Source organism: Mytilus galloprovincialis, chromosome 4 (assembly GCF_965363235.1).
Source record: "Mytilus galloprovincialis chromosome 4, xbMytGall1.hap1.1, whole genome shotgun sequence".
NCBI classification, from domain to species: domain Eukaryota; kingdom Metazoa; phylum Mollusca; class Bivalvia; order Mytilida; family Mytilidae; genus Mytilus; species Mytilus galloprovincialis.
In genome coordinates this window covers 86,339,305-86,357,404 of record NC_134841.1, presented here as the reverse complement: position 1 = coordinate 86,357,404, position 18,100 = coordinate 86,339,305, and the positions used below count along the sequence as shown (strand labels likewise).

At 32.6% G+C, this 18,100-nt stretch overlaps 1 protein-coding gene across 1 annotated transcript in view; it reads left to right on the top strand.

The window, feature by feature from the left end:
• LOC143073252 (neuronal acetylcholine receptor subunit alpha-9-like) overlaps positions 1-16,528 on the top strand; it is a 53,942-nt gene extending 37,414 nt beyond the window's left edge. The window contains exons 5-8 of the mRNA XM_076248661.1: positions 3,165-3,379; positions 4,113-4,439; positions 10,133-10,371; positions 13,044-16,528. Of these exons, the coding sequence (XP_076104776.1) occupies positions 3,165-3,379; positions 4,113-4,439; positions 10,133-10,371; positions 13,044-13,349 (1,087 nt within the window). The 3' untranslated portion in view covers positions 13,350-16,528. The remainder of the gene's footprint in view (positions 1-3,164; positions 3,380-4,112; positions 4,440-10,132; positions 10,372-13,043) is intronic.
• The last annotated feature ends 1,572 nt before the right edge of the window (positions 16,529-18,100 follow it).

Here is an 18,100-nt window from a genome sequence, read left to right as displayed (position 1 = left end):
CGAAAATATCTAATAGAATGAAATTCAAAACAGTGTAGCTGTGGCCATTGATTGACACATTAAAATCATCCATTGACTGGGACAATTTACGTGAACGTTTGTCTGTAACGACCACTGTTCACGACGTACCTACGATAGACATTTAAACTGTTGGGTCACCAAAGGTTTCTTAACGCCTTTAATTATAAAATAATTCGAAAAATTAATCAGGAATAACCTTTGTGTTTTGATTTATATAATTGATATAAATCAAAATATCGTGTTTTTTCTGATTAATTTTTCGAATTACTTTATTTAGGTGTTGAGAACCTTTGGTGACCCCATAGTTTAAGTGTCTTTAAAAAGTACATAGTGAGCATTGGTCGTTACATACAAACGTTCACCTAAATTGTCCCAGTCAATGGATGATTTTAATGTGTCAATCAATGGCCACAGCTACACTGTTTTGAATTTCATTCTAAAAAGTAAAATAACGAAAATACTGAACTTCAAGGAAAATTCAAATCGCAAAATCAAAAGCTCAAACACATTAGACGAATTGAAAACAACTGTCATATTGATAATTTGGTACAGAAATTTCTTTAGGTCGACAATGCTGATATATTACACACAAATTTGGACGTATTTTTCATGTTTTACAAAATTAATTATAGACAAAGTATCAGTATAAACTAAATACATCGAAATATTTCAATGGAATAAGCAAATTGAAATTATTTCCCATAACATTTCACTGTCTCTTTGATTAATTTTGATTCTAATATGACGTGCTTCCTTCGCTTTGTGAATAAACCCATGCTCTAAATCCAATAAAATTCGTTTGCACATGCGTATAGACTACTGCAGAATAATAAATTTTAGCAAATTGGCATGCATTTAATATATTTCATTAACTTAAAACACTTCCAAAGCCTTAAACTATGCACATATTGTTACTAATTCATTTATCGTGATTGTAATATGTTGCAATTAGAAATTGACATATTTGACCTAGATACGACAACCGTATTGGCTGTTCAAATAAAGGCAACAGTAGTATCCTGCTGTTCAAAACTCATAAATCCATGGACAAATAACAAAATAGGGGTAACAAACTAAAACTGAGGGAAACGCATTAAATATAAGAGAGAAACGACACAACATTTAAATGTAACACACACACACAGAAACAGACTAAGCATTAGACAAAATCCTTTAATAACAAATATAACATCAAAACCAAATACATGAATTTGGGATGGAAAGTACCGTGACACGTCTTATAGTTATAGTAATGTGAATTCACACTAAAAAATAAGAGAAAACAAACGACACAACGGAAACACAACGTTAAAATGTAACACACACAGAAACGAACTATAATATAACAATGGCCATATTCCTGACTTGGTACAGGACATTTTTAAAGGAAAAAATGGTGGGTTGAACCTGGTTTTGTGGCATGCCAAACCTCCCTCTTTTATGGCCATGTGAAATATAACATTAAAATGACAACACAACATTACAGGAATACAATATAAATAAATAGAACACAATTGACAAAGAAACACACGAATAATAGCTAACAAAAGGCAACAAGTTTAAAAAAATTTAATACGCCAGAAGTGCATTTTGTCCACACAAAACTCACCAGTGACGCCCAGATACAAAAGTTTGAAAGCCGAAACAAGTACAAAGTTGAACAGCATCGAGGACCAAAAGTTAAAAAAAAAGCCGTGCCAAAAACGGCCAGGGTTTTCTGTTAGGTACCAGAACATCCCCATTATTTAGAACAATTTATACTTTTGCAAACAGTAAATTTTATAAAATGCCTATACAAAAGATGTAAATGATAAAACTGAAGTATTAGCTAATTACATGAAACAACCGAAATACATTACATAACCCGACAAAATGCAACACATCCTAATAAGTTTAAGCCTCAACGCCAAGTGACGTCATATTAGAAATTGTAAAAAATGACAAAAATATGACGTCACATTTGAATTAGTAAAACAGATCATCAAAAAATGAAAAATGACGTCACATTTGAATGAATAAGATAGAGTTAGGATTGATTTAAGATTATATTTGAACTAAATACTGATATTGCATTTAATAACAATGCACATTTCAATACTTATTAATAGCAAACTAAGGTAGCAATTAACTGTATTATATAGCAATGTCCGGTTTGTTTTGAATCTAACTTCAAACGTAAGTAAAACATTGTACTGATTACGTTGAACAAAATCAAATCTAAAAAATCACATTGCCTGTCGTTTGCTTGTTTACAAACAAAAAAGGGAGATTCGTGGAAAAGCCTATACAAACACTCTACACTTATACACATCGGAAATAGAAATTACCTTAATTATCCTCATCTGAATTTGAACAATTTATGCCAGCTATACTTTATTGTAGTTTTAACATGTGTAGGCATTATATTCGTGTTATTTTAGCCCTCACTATCGCTCGGGAAAAATAATCACATATGTAATGCCTACCCATGGTAAAACTACAATAAAGTTTAGCTTGCATCAATTATTTCTTAATTCTTTGATTACTAGTTTTCCCACTATTCATCGAGAAAATTATTTGAATTACAAATTTTCACATGAAATTTGTCGAATAAATGCTACACACTTTTATCCCCAGTCCAATAGTCAGCACATCTGTGTTGACACGAATAATCATTGATATGGTCACTACCATGAATAAACTATTTACAAAACTTTGAATCCGTCAAAATAGTACTAAGGATTCTTCACCACAGAAATATATTACCTTACTGTATTTTACAAAACTTTTCCGAATCTAGGCCAAATGCTCTTCCATTTGGTTCTTTATTTGGGCCTTTGATTTTTTTTATCAGAGTGTCAATGGCCAGGGTTTTGTAGCGTCTGGTGTAATATATTTTATATTAAGCCTAATACCTATGATAAGTTTATTATCTAATATTAAACAACATTGCTCCTTTTTTATTTGTTGATAAAATTCTAATATATTTTATGGACTTTGAAGAATACAAGCTGAAATATTTCATTTAAAATCTGTTTTATCTTTCTTCTACTTGTCATGTCGTTTAAAAATAGTAGCATAATTATGAAAGTACGTTGTTTTACATTTATTGTTAAATCTCATATAAAAACATATTCTACTCATATTCATGTCTAATTTTATAGTGCGGCCGACGAAGTAATGATGCCAGGGAGAGAAAATTACAGAGCTACAATTAATTCTGATGGATCTGTTTCATATAATTTTCCCACAGTTTTAAAAAGTGTTTGTCGGATCGATGTAACTTACTTCCCCTTTGACACACAAGTCTGTAGGCTGACGTTCGGGTCGTGGTCCCATAATGGTTATGAAATGGATGTCGTGAACTCGGCAACTGAAGGTATATTTTTACATTTCATATTAGTGCATTTAAAAGCAATGCTTTGGTCGGTAAAATGCGCATAGCTACGTAATCTTGGCAATGAACAAACATTATCAGTTTTTATTGACATTTATTGACATTTTCTAATGACATCCGTTTCCTGTACAAACAAAAGAATTTTTATTTTAAAAAAATACATGTTGAATTTCGTTTTGAAATTTAATGCCCTTAGCGAGGGTTTACCACTAGGTTTTATGTTCATGTTCCTATTGTGCTTTGTAGAATGTTGGTTGTCTTTTCTCCGTCTTGTTTTGCATTGTTATACAAGAAGCTATATCATTCATTAGGATGTGTTGCTGTAAATTCATGTGAACCATATTCAAGTCACTATACAGCATGTGTGTGCTATGTTACAATAACACATAAAGCATACATGAAGAAAGGTGTCACCAGGAAAGCAGTTAAATGAGTTGTCTACGTTATCGACACAGTACGTGCACTGTTACTATTAATCAACGATTTTAATTGAAATCCCACCGAGGAAATGATATAAATTAAATGTCAATATTGTCGGTCATAGTTAAAGGCGAAAAAATATACAAAGTTGCACAAAAAATAATATAAGTTTACAAAATTTAACATTGAAATTCTAAATGCACAATAACCATTACATAAACAGTTTACAGTGAGTAAGAATTACTTTAATATGTTGATATAAAATTACTATGTGTATCTATAATTTTAATTGCAGGTGATCTCGCTACGTACATTGAACATAATGAATGGGATATTGCAGCTTTCCCTGTTATCCGCCATGTTCTTCACTACAACTGTTGTCCTGAACCATATCCAGATGTTACTTTTTATCTTACGCTCAAGAGAAAATCGCAATTTTATGTTTTGACAGTTCTGTTTCCTTGTATTCTAACTGCTTCAGTTGCAGCGTTAACATTTATCTTACCTCCCGAATCAGGAGAAAAAGTGTCACTTGGTGTGACTGTACTATTATCTCTAGCTGTATTCCTGTTGATGGTTTCCGAACAGTTACCGGCATCTTCAGATACCTACCCATATATAGGTAAGAATTTGTAGTTTGTTTTATAGTTTCGTCTTACTTACAGTTATCATCACGAATTGGTTGACTGATAGGATTTGTCTGTATATGTCTCACTCACAAACGACTTGTTTCCTAGATCTTTAGATTATTACATATTAGAAAAATCGTCTAAATCATTCCTTCTTGAAACTGTTTGACTCTAAAGTAATTCACTTCACGTGACGTGTATTGCACGCATACTAAGCCTTCGACGCACCCGGTCTTGGTCAATTGATGTTCATACGATTCCTTTATTTTTGTCTTAATCTATATATTACAACACTTGATGCCCATTCGTTTAATGTGTTTTGTAATTTGATTTTGCCATGTGATTAGGGACTTTCCTCGGAGTTCAGTGTTTTTGTGATTTTACTTTTTACATGATTGACGAGCTTTGAATATCGGTATACTATCGTTACAACAGAAAATTGTTACCACTAATACATCTGTTTTGAATTAGCTAAAAAAGCACTAATTTTATTTCCATACCTTTAACGTAATGAAATTCTTTATTAATACTTATATGTTGTTTTTTTTTAAGAATTGGGTATGATTCGGGTAAATTGATAAGACTTATTATCAGATTACACAGGAGCAACATGTTGAGCAGGATCTGCTTACCCTAGATCATCGCTGGTTATGGGTGGGATTCGTATTGCCAATTTAATTTTCAATGTTATGATGTTTAGTATATACTACTATTTGTCTGTTAATCATTTTATGTCATGTAAGTCTGTAATCGACTTGTGAGTTTGATTATCCTTCTGGTATTTTCCGCTTATCGTTTACACATGTCTTGAAAATAATTTTAACAATTCAATCTGAATTAGTTTATTTTGTCAATTAGATATGCTATATACATTGGCACTTAAAGTTAAATTAAACATTTTAATATATCGCAATGGATTATGAATTGTAATCTGATTATGAATTTTATTAACGCAAACATTATTTCCATTTAGTATGCGGTGAGTTCTAATTATTCATCTAATAATCATCTATACTCTCATCTCACTTTATCTGTTGTTAGAAATATTCAATATGATTAATTATGAATATCAGCAGTCTTTACACATAATTTATTAAGGTTTTATTGATTTCAGTGGTCGAACCACTAATTCATTTAAGCATATTTGAATATAGCACAGACAATATCATCAAATATTAAAAAAACATTAGTCAGCATGCAAATATCCATTACTGCATTACACAATATTTTTTTTTTAAGAAACCGTTTTTTAATTGGCTGATTATCATTTTCAATAATTTGCTGTTATTGTACACTATATTGTTCGTGCATATATGATAATGGAACCTCCAGTAAATAAAGACAACAGTAGTATACCGCTGTTCAAAATTCACAAATCGATAGAGAAAAGACAAATCCGGGTTACAAACTAAAACTGAGGGAAACGTATCAAATATAAGAGAACTACGACACAACAGAGACACCGAAATGTAACACACACAGAAACGAACTATAATGTAACAATGGCAGTAAAACAGTAAAACTATAACGAATATTTTATTAACTAGCAGGTTGATGCGTGAAAAACGACAGAGAAATCCTTCAAAATTGTATTTCCTTCTTTAACGGGTTGTTTCTAATACATGAATTACTGTAAAGGATGCTGTTAATGTGGAAATGCATGTTTTATAACTAGCTTGCTTTTTAACTTTCACAAATAATAATTAAGCAAATATATATGTAAGTGGTGATGTAGGATAAAGCCCCGGTCACAGCAGATCGTACGATTTTTTGTCGTGGAAGATCTATAGAATAGTTGTCGTGGCACTGTCGTGCAAAATGTCAAAATAATATTTCGAGTGGTTACATCAGCTACGACATGCTCACGATAGTTCCACGATGGGTACAAGATAGAAAAAAATATGTAATTGTACTGTCGTGTGCTTGTCGCAAGTCGGTCGTGCGACAATCGTACGACAATCGTGAGTTGTTTGTGGCTATTTTTTTTCAGGTTTTCATGTCTTGGGATGCGCGTGTGACTGTCGTATTACCGTCGAAACATTGTCGTACCACTGTTGTGCAACTGTGATACGAGTGGCGACTCTCAGCAAAAGCTCTTGAAATATGCAAAGCTCCATCCGCATGAATCCAACGAAATCAACGGCAGATTCCCGTTCCAACTCTTTCATCAGTGTACTTTACTGCCCAAACATCAGGCGCCGTTCGATCAATGGCTTAAATAAACTCATCATAGATACCAGGACTAAATTTTATATATACGCCAGACGCGCGTTTCATCTACAAAAGACTCATCAGTGACGCTCGAATCCAAAAAAGTTAAAAAAAAAAAAAGTTATAAAAAAAAAAAAAAAAAAAAAAAAAAAAAAAGCCACGAAAGTACGAAGTTGAAGAGCATTGAGATCCCAATTTCCTAAATGTGTTGCCAAATACAGCTAAGGTAATCTATGCCTGAGGTAGAAAAGCCTTAGTATTTCAAACAATTCAAAATTTTGTAAACAGTTAATTTATGAATATAACAATATAAATGATAATGCATGTCAGCACAAAAAGTGCTGACTACTGGGCTTGTGATACCCTCGGGGAAATAAATCTCCTCCAGCAGTGGCATCCACCCAGTGGTTGTAAATAAACTCATCATAGATACCAGGACAAAATTTTATATATACGCCAGACGCGCGTTTCGTCTACAAAAGACTCATTAGTGACGCTCAAATCCAAAAAAGTTTTAAAAAAAAAATAAAATACGAAGTTGAAGAGCATTGAGATCCCAAATGCCTAAAAGTACCCAACCAACGTCGGGCGTTCCTATACTGTTCACGGGCTCAAATCAACGGACTTTATTTTGCTCTTGTTGGAGTCCGGCAAGGCGCCTATTCAACAGGGCCAAACAAAATCGTTCTTGTGAGAAAGCCATCCTCTTTAAACGGTATGTTTTTCAAACATTCATCCCCGCCGAATTGTATTCTTCTAAATAAAACGTAAATATGCTGCACGACGAACGTACCGATGTCGTACGACAGACAATCAATGCTGTGCGAGCATCGTACGAAATTTGGTATTCGTGAGACAATCGTGCAACTGTACCACGAGCGTCTTGCGATAGTCGTGAGATTGTCGTACACAGTCCTGCGACTATTGTCTTATTTAAATGGTTTATGTTATACGACAATGTGTTTATCGCACAACAGCCTCACGACTGTGGTAGGACACTCTCACGACAGCCACAAGACAGTGATACGACAAAAAATCATAGAGCAAAAAGGTGCATGTCCAATTTTCGTCCCACGACATACGACAGCGCCACGATGCTCGTACGACGATCACAGATGACCCGCGATTTGACCAAATTTCATGTCGTGGAGCTGTATAGATGTGTCGTGTGTTCGTAGTTACCAGGGCTTAGACCCCCCTGACGTTAAAACTAACATCTCATTTTAGGGAAAAAACTTTCATTTTACCTTATAACTAGCGCTATAATATTAGATTTTAAATAGTTACCCTGCACAATTTTTTTTTTCGATCCTGGTTTTGTAGAAAACCTTCACAGTAGTTGCATTCACTACACACTTAGCAACAATTGTCTTTATCAGCGAATACTTTTCTGCCAGATAGTTGCAAGTCAGCAGGCGCTATTCGATCCGTAAATATGATACACAGTTTAACGCAGTAAAAATTAGAATAACAAAAGTACTGATATCCACGGAAAATTCAAAACGTCCCTTACGAAATGGTTGAATCAAAAGCTCAAGCTCATCAAACGAATGGAAAAAAAACTGTCATATTCATGACTTGGTATAGACATATCCTTCGTAGTACTAAGTAAATGGTTTCCATCTAGATATATATACTCAAGGATTTCAAACTTTTGTATGTTTAAGGACAGTCCATCTTGCCTGCGGGAACTCCCTGCAAATACAATGCAGGCATACTGCTTCGGGTATTCGAACCATATTGTTTCTTTTGCGTAGAAACTAAGACGAAACAAAAGAAATATACTAGGAGCAAAATATTTTGATTAAGTTCTGATGATAACATTATAACATAATAAAAAATCCATAACTGTTTCGAAGGGCATTTGAATAGAATATACATTAATAAAATTAACGGTACCAATTTTCTTGCACCAGATGCGCATTTCGACAATACATGTCTCTTCAGTGATGCTCGTGGCCAAAATATTTGAAATCCAAAGCTTATATAAAAGACGAAGAGCTATAATCCAAAAGGTCCAAAAAGTATAGCCAAATCCGTGAAAGGAATCAGAGCTTTGCATGAGGAAGATACATTCCTTAATTTATAATAATTTCTATCATTTTGTAACAGCAAATTTTAATAACACAAAAAATCCGTATTTTCATGCCAGTACCGAAGTACTGGCTACTTAAACGAGGCCATGATCCCGAATGCGTACCTAAAATCCGTATTTGCATGCCAGTACCGAAGTACTGGCTACTTAAACGAGGCCATGATCCCGAATGCGTACCTACATACGGATCATGTTATTGTTAAATAGGGGGCACAATGAAATATTATTTAATGTATTTCCACAAATCTTTAAGCATCAACAAAACAATTAAACAATTTTTGGAAAGGGGGAAGATAACGAGTGGAAATTAAAAAAAAAGAAAGAAAAATCGAATAAAGACTCAAAACATGAACCCTACCATAACTACCATTAAACTCCTGTAGTTCAGAATAATAAGCATTCACTCTCCCTTAATGACACCCGTCGGTGTTCCCATGGTACACAATCGGTGAAAGGCCGTATTATTTTCAAGATGTCAATATCTAGGCAAAGAGGACACGATAGTGGATAGGACGAGCTGAACACCTCCGTTTAAAAGCATGGGAGTCATTCGGATATCTTGATTTAAAAGATAATTATCATTATCATCATCTTTCTCGTCATCATTAAGACACAAGTTTGGTAAATTTCCCACTTTCAACAAAACTGTACAGTGTTCCTGTAGATCCCTTTTATTAACAAACATGGAATTTTGATATATAAATGTTCATTACTTTATATTAATGTTGAATTTCTATTTTGTTTCTACCTTCAAGATTTCTTTTGAAAGTCCGTCTTTCACCTTTACATATTACCAAAAAGTGTTTATGGATAGCCATTAAGATGAAGTATATTCTGTTCTCACTTGAATGCCTGTTATATTATATGAAAATTCCATTACTATTTTCAACGTAGAATCCTCCCATTAGCTCCTGTATCAACATGGAACATGTTTGTTTGCTGTGTCTAGTATTTTAAACGATACTGGTTGATAAAATAAGATTATGAATGATTATGAAAAAAGTGAAATTACAAAAATATTGAACTTAAAGGAAAATTCAAAATGAAATCCATTCTATAAGTTTGCCTCTTTCAAACAATACTAACATGGCATCATTTAATCCCTCTTGTCTTAGTTAATCAAATAAAACCCGTCTTCACTGCCTTAAATAGACAATTCTATAATAACAACTATTGTGTTTACTCACTCTCATATATGAACCGGATTTAACATTTCAAAACTTTTAACAAAACATGCATATGGTTTTGTTTTATACTTTCTTATATATGTTTGAACAATTATTGTTTAATATTACATACATGCTAATTTTTTGTTGAAACCAAAAACATTTTTTTCGTCCACTAATAGCATATGTTTGATAGTAATCTTGTGTTTTTCAGGGATGTATTTTGCCTCATCAATGACTCTAGTAGCATTGTCATGTTTTATGACAGTTATGGTATTAAATCTACATTACCGAGGTGAAAATGGCCGAAAGGTTCCATCTTGGGTTCGGAAACTTATTATAAATAGACTAGGTGTTCTTATGTGTAGTAAGAAAAATACTCATAGATTTTATAAATCACACAGACATACCAGCAACAATTCAGCACAGGTGTCACCAGAAAACATTAAAGAGGTATATTTGTAACAATAATATAACATACGTCATCAAAATTTATTTGTCATAAAGAAATGGGTTGAAGAGATTTTAGCTAGAAAAGTAGAAAATCGACGGAAACATATAAGAAATGTAATCTATACTATGAAATAATAAATAGAACAAGCTTGGAAAGGAAAACAGATAACATAGCAAATAAGACGACGCATGCATATTCAAACTAACAAAAAAAACATCACCAAAAAGAGTATGAATGATGTAAATGCATAATCTGTTTTACATGCACCAGCCGTCGGTATGACCTTTGTCAATTGTTTTTTTTTTTTTTTCATTACCTATTACCTATTATACTAGTTACACAAATTAGTTATCAGAAATAAATATACCATACACTTTATTATGGTTTACAATTATTGATCGAAACCATATCATTTTATCAGTGATAAAATATATGAAGGTCATCCTGACCTTGTATAAGAACGTCGTTCGGAAGATCATGAAAAAAAATAAACAAAAATACCGAACTCCAAGGAAAATTCAAAACGGAAAGCCCTTAAGTGAAAAAATCAAATGCTCAAACACATTAAATAAATGGATAACAACTGTCATAATCCTGAGCTTGGTACATAAATAAGACTGTAATATCTGTCACCGGAGTAAATATGAGTACTATTCACAACAGTAAATTGAGGTGATCACATTTGTCGTCATGAAACGTCTTTTTGTGTTCAAGTATGTTTCGAAGCACATTCGGATGTTGCAGTGATATTATAATTCCAAGATCAGAGCGTCAGATAAGATACAATATTACATGCATAGTTTCATCAAACAGATTGCAGTTGAGAGTAGTAATTCTTAGAAGACTTATGTTATAAATCCTAATTTGATTTGTTACAATTAGCACTATCATACAAGTAAATGGTTTAGCTAGCTATAAAACCAAGTTTAATCCGCAATTTTCTACTTAAAAAATGCCTGTACCAAATCAGAAATGTAACAGTTGTTATCTATTCGTTTGATGTGTTTAAGCTTTTAATTTTACCATTTGGGTTGGGACTTTCCATATTGAATTTGCCTCGGGATTCAATATTTTTTGTAATTTTACTATAAAATTAGCAGCATGAAACCTGGGGTTTATGTTACGACTATAATCATCGGTACTTGAATAAACGTAATTAAAATAATCATATGAATTAAACTCAATTTATCTGGATTTGAATGGTGTGTAAAACGGAATGTTTTTTACATTTACTCACAAACATTGCATAAAGGACTTTTATTCGTTTGTGGATAAAATGGTCAAGCTAACTCTTTGGTAAAATTAGATGCTAACATATATGACAGTTTATGAGTGAATTGTATTTAGTTTACTCATCAATATCAACCCAGGAAAAATGTATATACTCTTATAAGAAATCATCCATGTGGCAGAGTTTGATTTCTTTCTTCAAAAGCCTTTTAATAATGTGTATTTAACGTGTCAATCGGTGTCCATTAGAATTCTGGTGCATATCATTCAAACCATACAAATTTTAAATGACTAGAAATTCAAGTCCTCGTATATTACTTAGTATGTGTTTTAGAGTATTTATTGTATAAATGTGGTTTATAATAAACAAAAATGTAAATGCGTTTTTAGCTCACCTGGCCGAAAGACCAAGTGAGCTTTTCTCATCACTTGGCGTCCGGCGTCCGGCGTCCGTCGTCGTCCGTCGTCGTCGTCGTCGTCCTGCGTTAACTTTTACAAAAATCTTCTCCTCTGAAACTACTGGGTCAAATTTAACCAAACTTGGCCACAATCATCATTGGGGTATCTAGTTTAAAAAATGTGTCCGGTGACCCAGCCAACCAACCAAGATGGCCGCCATGGCTAAAAATAGAACATAGGGGTAAAATGCAGTTTTTGGCTTATAACTCAAAAAACCAAAGCATTTAGAGCAAATCTGACAGGGTAATATTGTTCATCAGGTCAAGATCTATCTGCCCTGAAATTTTCAGATGAATCGGACATTTTGTTGTTGGGTTGCTGCCCCTGAAATGGTAATTTTAAGGAAATTTTACTGTTTTTGGTTATTATCTTGAATATTATTATAGATAGAGATAAACTGTAAACAGCAATAATGTACAGCAAAGTAAGAACTAAAAATAAGTCAGCATGACCAAAATAGTCAATTGACCCCCTAAGGAGTTATTGCCCTTCATAGTCAATTTTTAACAATTTTCTTAAAATTTGAAGATTTTCAATAACATTTTCCACAGAAAGTACTGTTATAGATAGAGATAATTGTAAGCAGCAAGAATGTTTAGTAAAGTAAGATCTACAAACACATCACCATCACCAAAACACAATTTTGTCATGAATCCATCTGTGTCCATTGTTTAATATTCACATAGACCAAGGTGAGCGACACAGGCTATTTAGTTCCTCTAGTTGGTGTTATCCTGAAGTTACGGCATATGTTTACACTTTTCAGTCCAATGAATAATTTTCCATAAATTTATATTTTTTTTACCGATCTCAACATATTGACAGAAATTAATGTACGTAGACATTTAGTTAGAGACCGCCTAATATCACAACACTAACAACATAATATCTATGAAAGGAACCAGGATTATAATTTAATACACTAGACGCGCTTTTTTTAAGGAAAACATTCTCAATTATTATGTCTTGTTTATTTTTCTAGGAGAGGAAAACTGGAAATGGTCACATACCAAATGGTGATAATAATGAAATCACCTTCGTTTCAAACAGGACCAATAAAGACTTATTATTGCACAATAGAGACCCAATTTCTGGTTACCTTCGAGAACAGTCAACGGTTTTGACCAAACTTGAAAAGCATGCAGAAAAAGACCAAGATCTTCTGGACAATATTGATGAATGGCACGAAGTCGCTTTCATTATGGATAGATTTTTTCTTATTTTCTACATTTTTACAACAGTGTTGACATCAATAATTTTTCTGGCGAAAATGACAGAAGATGCGTGATTCTGTAGAGAGGAATTTAATATTTGCCAAATACTGCGTTTTACTAAAGTTGGCGTTAAACTAATGCTATCGAACGAACATTAAGGCGGATAATGTGTTCTTTTTATCTCATTGCGTTGTGATGACAACTCAAAAGTATAAAGGAATTGATGTTTACGCTTAAAGTTATTCCTTCAAGTGTGTTAGTGCTATATGAAGGGTATTCATGATCAACGATCACTTTCAAGAGAGTTACTCTAGAGCTGTACGGGGATTCAATACAGTTTAAATATACATTTCAGATGACAAAAAACTTCAAAAGTTTTTAATTTTGTTGAAAATCATATGTATATGTGTCATGATAAGTATAAGGACATCAAACGTGTATGCTTTAATTTTATTTATTATGTATTAATGTATTATTATAGCTTAAAATAATTATGGTTATTCAGATACATTACGTTATCGTTTTTAAGTAATTTTCATTGCAAAAGTGAAATATATGGGAATTTCATAGTTAAGTTTCGACATTTGATGTTACTGTGATAGTACGTTTTTTTCGTGGGTTACAAATTTTCGTGCTTTTCGTGGATTGCTTTATCCACGAATTTAAGTGTCAATTGAAATAGTACAACTGTTGTATAAATCAAGACATAGATTGAAAGATACCAATGAAGGTTTGACTACATCGATACGGGCATTGTTCAATTAAATCTAGAAAATACATCGGATACAAGCAAAAACACTATCTTATTTATACCTTCAGCGCAGAATTTACCGATTAAAACCTGAATTGTCCGACTATGTACCATTAAAGTCCGTCCAAAACTAAAGTTTTAATCAATGAGATTCGGTTTTCCGGTGTTGATATGCCGGCTAATATATTGAAATGCTTAAAATTCTCGTACGAAAAAAAAACATGTTGGGTTGGCTTTTGTCAATTTCAAATTTAAAGCATTACATTCCACAATTCAAAGTATATTTGTAGAACTCTTTTATGTAACCGTTTTCTTTAAGTGTTATGGCATTTAGTTTGGCCCAATTAAAACCTCTGTTGATCTCAGGCTAGTTATTGTCACCACTTCTGTTTTCAGGTATGCAACAATAAAAATGTTTACTTTGCAATGTCCCATGCATTCGAGACAATTTGTACGCATAGATTTATCCGAAAGCAATTATTTTATTAAATAGTTAGGAAATTTGGTCATTAATGAAAGACGAAAATGTAAGTGAAAGGGAAGTCCTGTTTTTGCAATATCTCTCAAATCAATATAAAACAATAGTTTATTATTTTCAAAACTCGTTTTCTTTAAGTGACATGTTTATGCTCCAATAAACACCTTTGATAATTGTTGATCAGTTGATATCAAGGTTAAATAATGTCATCACTTCTGACTTCAAGTATGCAACATCTAAATTTTACTTTGTAATATCCTTCAACCGAGACAATTTGTAAGCATAGCTTATATCCGAAAACAATGATTTTATTAAATATTTATTGAATGCTGTCATAATTAATATTGATTGTAAACTTTATAAAAGACGAACAAGTAAGTGAAAAGAAACACCTTATTTTGCAATGTCCCATAAATCAGTATAAAAAAACAATAGTTAAATATTTTAAAGAACATCATTTCTGATGCCTTTAAATTCTTTGTCCGATTTTTTTTCTTAAGATAACTAAATTCCATGAATTTAAGAACCGACGAACATATTCCTTTTGCTCAAACCACGGAAATTAGTACCCACGAACAAAATTACTTTCACGGTATATACATTTAAAAGATAATATAACCATACATTGTACTTTGTGTAAGATGTTTTATGCACATTAACCGAGGCAGTATATGTTTTATATGTTTTAAATATTCTTCACCACTAAGTTTTTGTAACATTTGTCTGTTATTGTTTAGGTATTTTCTTACAATTTGTTGGTTTTATTTTTAAAATTTTGCTTTTCATAATTTAAGCAAACTTTTGAAATCCATGAATATAAAATACGTTCAGATATTTCACATCCAATCTTTTATGGTAATATTCTTTACAAAGTACAAAATTTGTCAGTATTCACCTCAAAAGCTTACAAAACCTTTAAACATACTTATTAGGAATTAATAATAGTTACGATACTGTTGTCATGTCATTATAAAGATTGCATATGTTGGTTTTAATATTGATTCACCTATAGGGTCTTTGCATCGGAACTAAACACATTTGTTTTGAAAAAAACAGTTGTAGGCATGACACGGGTTATGTTCTTCTCATACATTTTATTATAGTATGATACTAAACCCCTAACGGGAGGAATTGTGCCTTATATTCATATGATGAAGACATAATCTTTCAATCAGTTTAATTGAGGTCTGGAGCTGGCATTTCAGTTAACTGCTAGTAGTCAGTTTTTTTTATATATTATTGTCATTTTGTTTATTTTCTTTTAATACATCTTCTGACATCGGACTAGGACTTCTCTTGAACTGAATTTTAATGTGCGTATTGATATGCGTTTACTTTTCTACATTGGCTAGAGGTATAGGGGGAGGGTTGAGGTCTCATAAACATGTTTAACCCCGCCGCAATTTTGCGCCTATCCCAAGTCAGGAGCCTCTGGCCTTTGTTAGTCTTGTATGATTTTTAATTTTAGTTTCTTGTGTTTAATTGATATATATTATTAATACATATTAATTTTAATACCGATTGAGGTTGAAAATCAATTTTATGCGTATAAGTAGCAACAAAATGTCAAATGATTTGTAAAAAAAATTACGGAACTCCAAGTCAAAAAGCGAGAATTACATTTAAACTGACAAAATCATACTCCAGTAATCAACGGAACACTTCTTAAAAACAACTGCAATATTCTTGACTTGGTACAGGCAGTTTCCGTAGAAAATGATGGCTTAAACCTGGTTCTAAAATTAGCTATTTTCCCACTTGTATGACCTTTGTTAAAAGTTCTGTTATATTGCCAAAATAGGGTTGATTGGCAACTTCAACAGACAAAATAGGTTAACGGGACAATACATGGCATCCTGCAGACAAAATTGTGTAAACATACATTAAACATTCACCACAAGTAAAGGTGAAACTACAGCAATTAAAGTTCTTGTATATAAATGTAATTGACTTCAATTTTTCTAATTTCTACATAGTTTAATTGTGCATTGCCTTATTCATATTAAAGTTATCTTTTTGTGACAGTCTGTATTGATATATTTTGTTGACAAATATCATACAATGTTCAAGGTTCAAATCAAACAATAGCTTAAACGGATGGACACTTTACCAAAAGGAATAGTGTCAAACACAATTTAGAATGGCCAATCGACAACAAGACCATAAGGTAACCGGGTTTACGGTATTAACCAAACGGAAATCTTGTTATCTATTTTGGATGAGCTGCCAGTGAATAAACATGCGGACCGACATGCGGTTCCAATTAATTACGCGTAATCTTAAATTATGTTGTAATGGATGGCGCAATGGAGAGCGACGTTCGATATGATACTGACGATTTTCACTTTTGTCGTGCTGTAGTTCTCTTGTGTTAAATGATTCCTACTGTCGAACTTTCGGCTGGTGCGTTTTCAAATTTATGTACATAATATTCGCTTTCCAATCCCGTTCAGTAAAAAGTGAGGAGCTCTTTTCATTATCCCTCAAGATTAAAACTGTAAAAGCGAGACAAAAGAAACCAAAGTGATATTCAAATTCATAAGTAGATCACAATTTGACAAAGCCGTTGAAATTACTTTTTATCGCAGAGTGCCTGTTACATGTTATAACCAGGTTTTCGACTATTATATTATATATTTATATATTTTTCTGTCTCGAGTGTTATTGTATTTATTTTTACTGTATTCCTGTCACGTTTGTTGTCATTTTAACATTATTTTAACATTTTCATATAAACAAGAGGTTCAATTTTGCTAGGCATAAAACCAAATTCAACCCACCATTTTTCTTAAAATGTCCTGTACCAATTCAAGTCAGGAATATGGCAGTTGTTACCAAAAATAGTTCGTTTCTATGTATGTTGCATAAGCGTTTGTATTTGTTGCACTTCCCTATTTCTGTTCTTCTGTTGTTTTCCTCTTATAGTTGCTGTGTTTTCGTCAGTTTTGGTTTGTTATCCGGCTTTGTTTTCTCTTTATCAATTTATGACTTTTGAACAGCGGAATAATACTGTTGCCTTTACTTCAATTTTCTTTATTTGTCTGCTTTGTTCTTTCTTTCATCTCTAGATTATGTATTCATCGTTTTCTTGTGATCATCCAAATCTTCAGCGACAATATAAACGACATACTCAATTACATGAACTACCTTTAAACATATATATAGGGTGAGGATTCCTTCAGTAGAAAGAGCTATGACAATATATTCGACTATTTTCGTTTGTTCTTTTTCGATACTCAATTCTGGAGCTTCACGTTTAGCTTTAGCTGCTCATTTAATTCGTTGGAAGAAACATTTCCCTTGTGACGATACTTGTTTTCATTTGAAGAGTTTAATTCGGCTGTTATCATTTCTTCGAGTTTGGTATTGTCATTTTGAAAATCATCTCTTGTGATTGCTGTCAATTTGAACGAAAAAAACTGTAGGTCTACTGTTTCGTAATGTCGTCATGTTATTAAGAATGTCTTGTTGCAAAACGGAAACTATCCTGGTAAGATCATAGTCTGGCGGGAGAATGACTCAATCGGGAATGTTTCTCAACGAATAAGACCATCACGCATTCGTGATATAGATACTAGTATCTCGTTTCCCACATC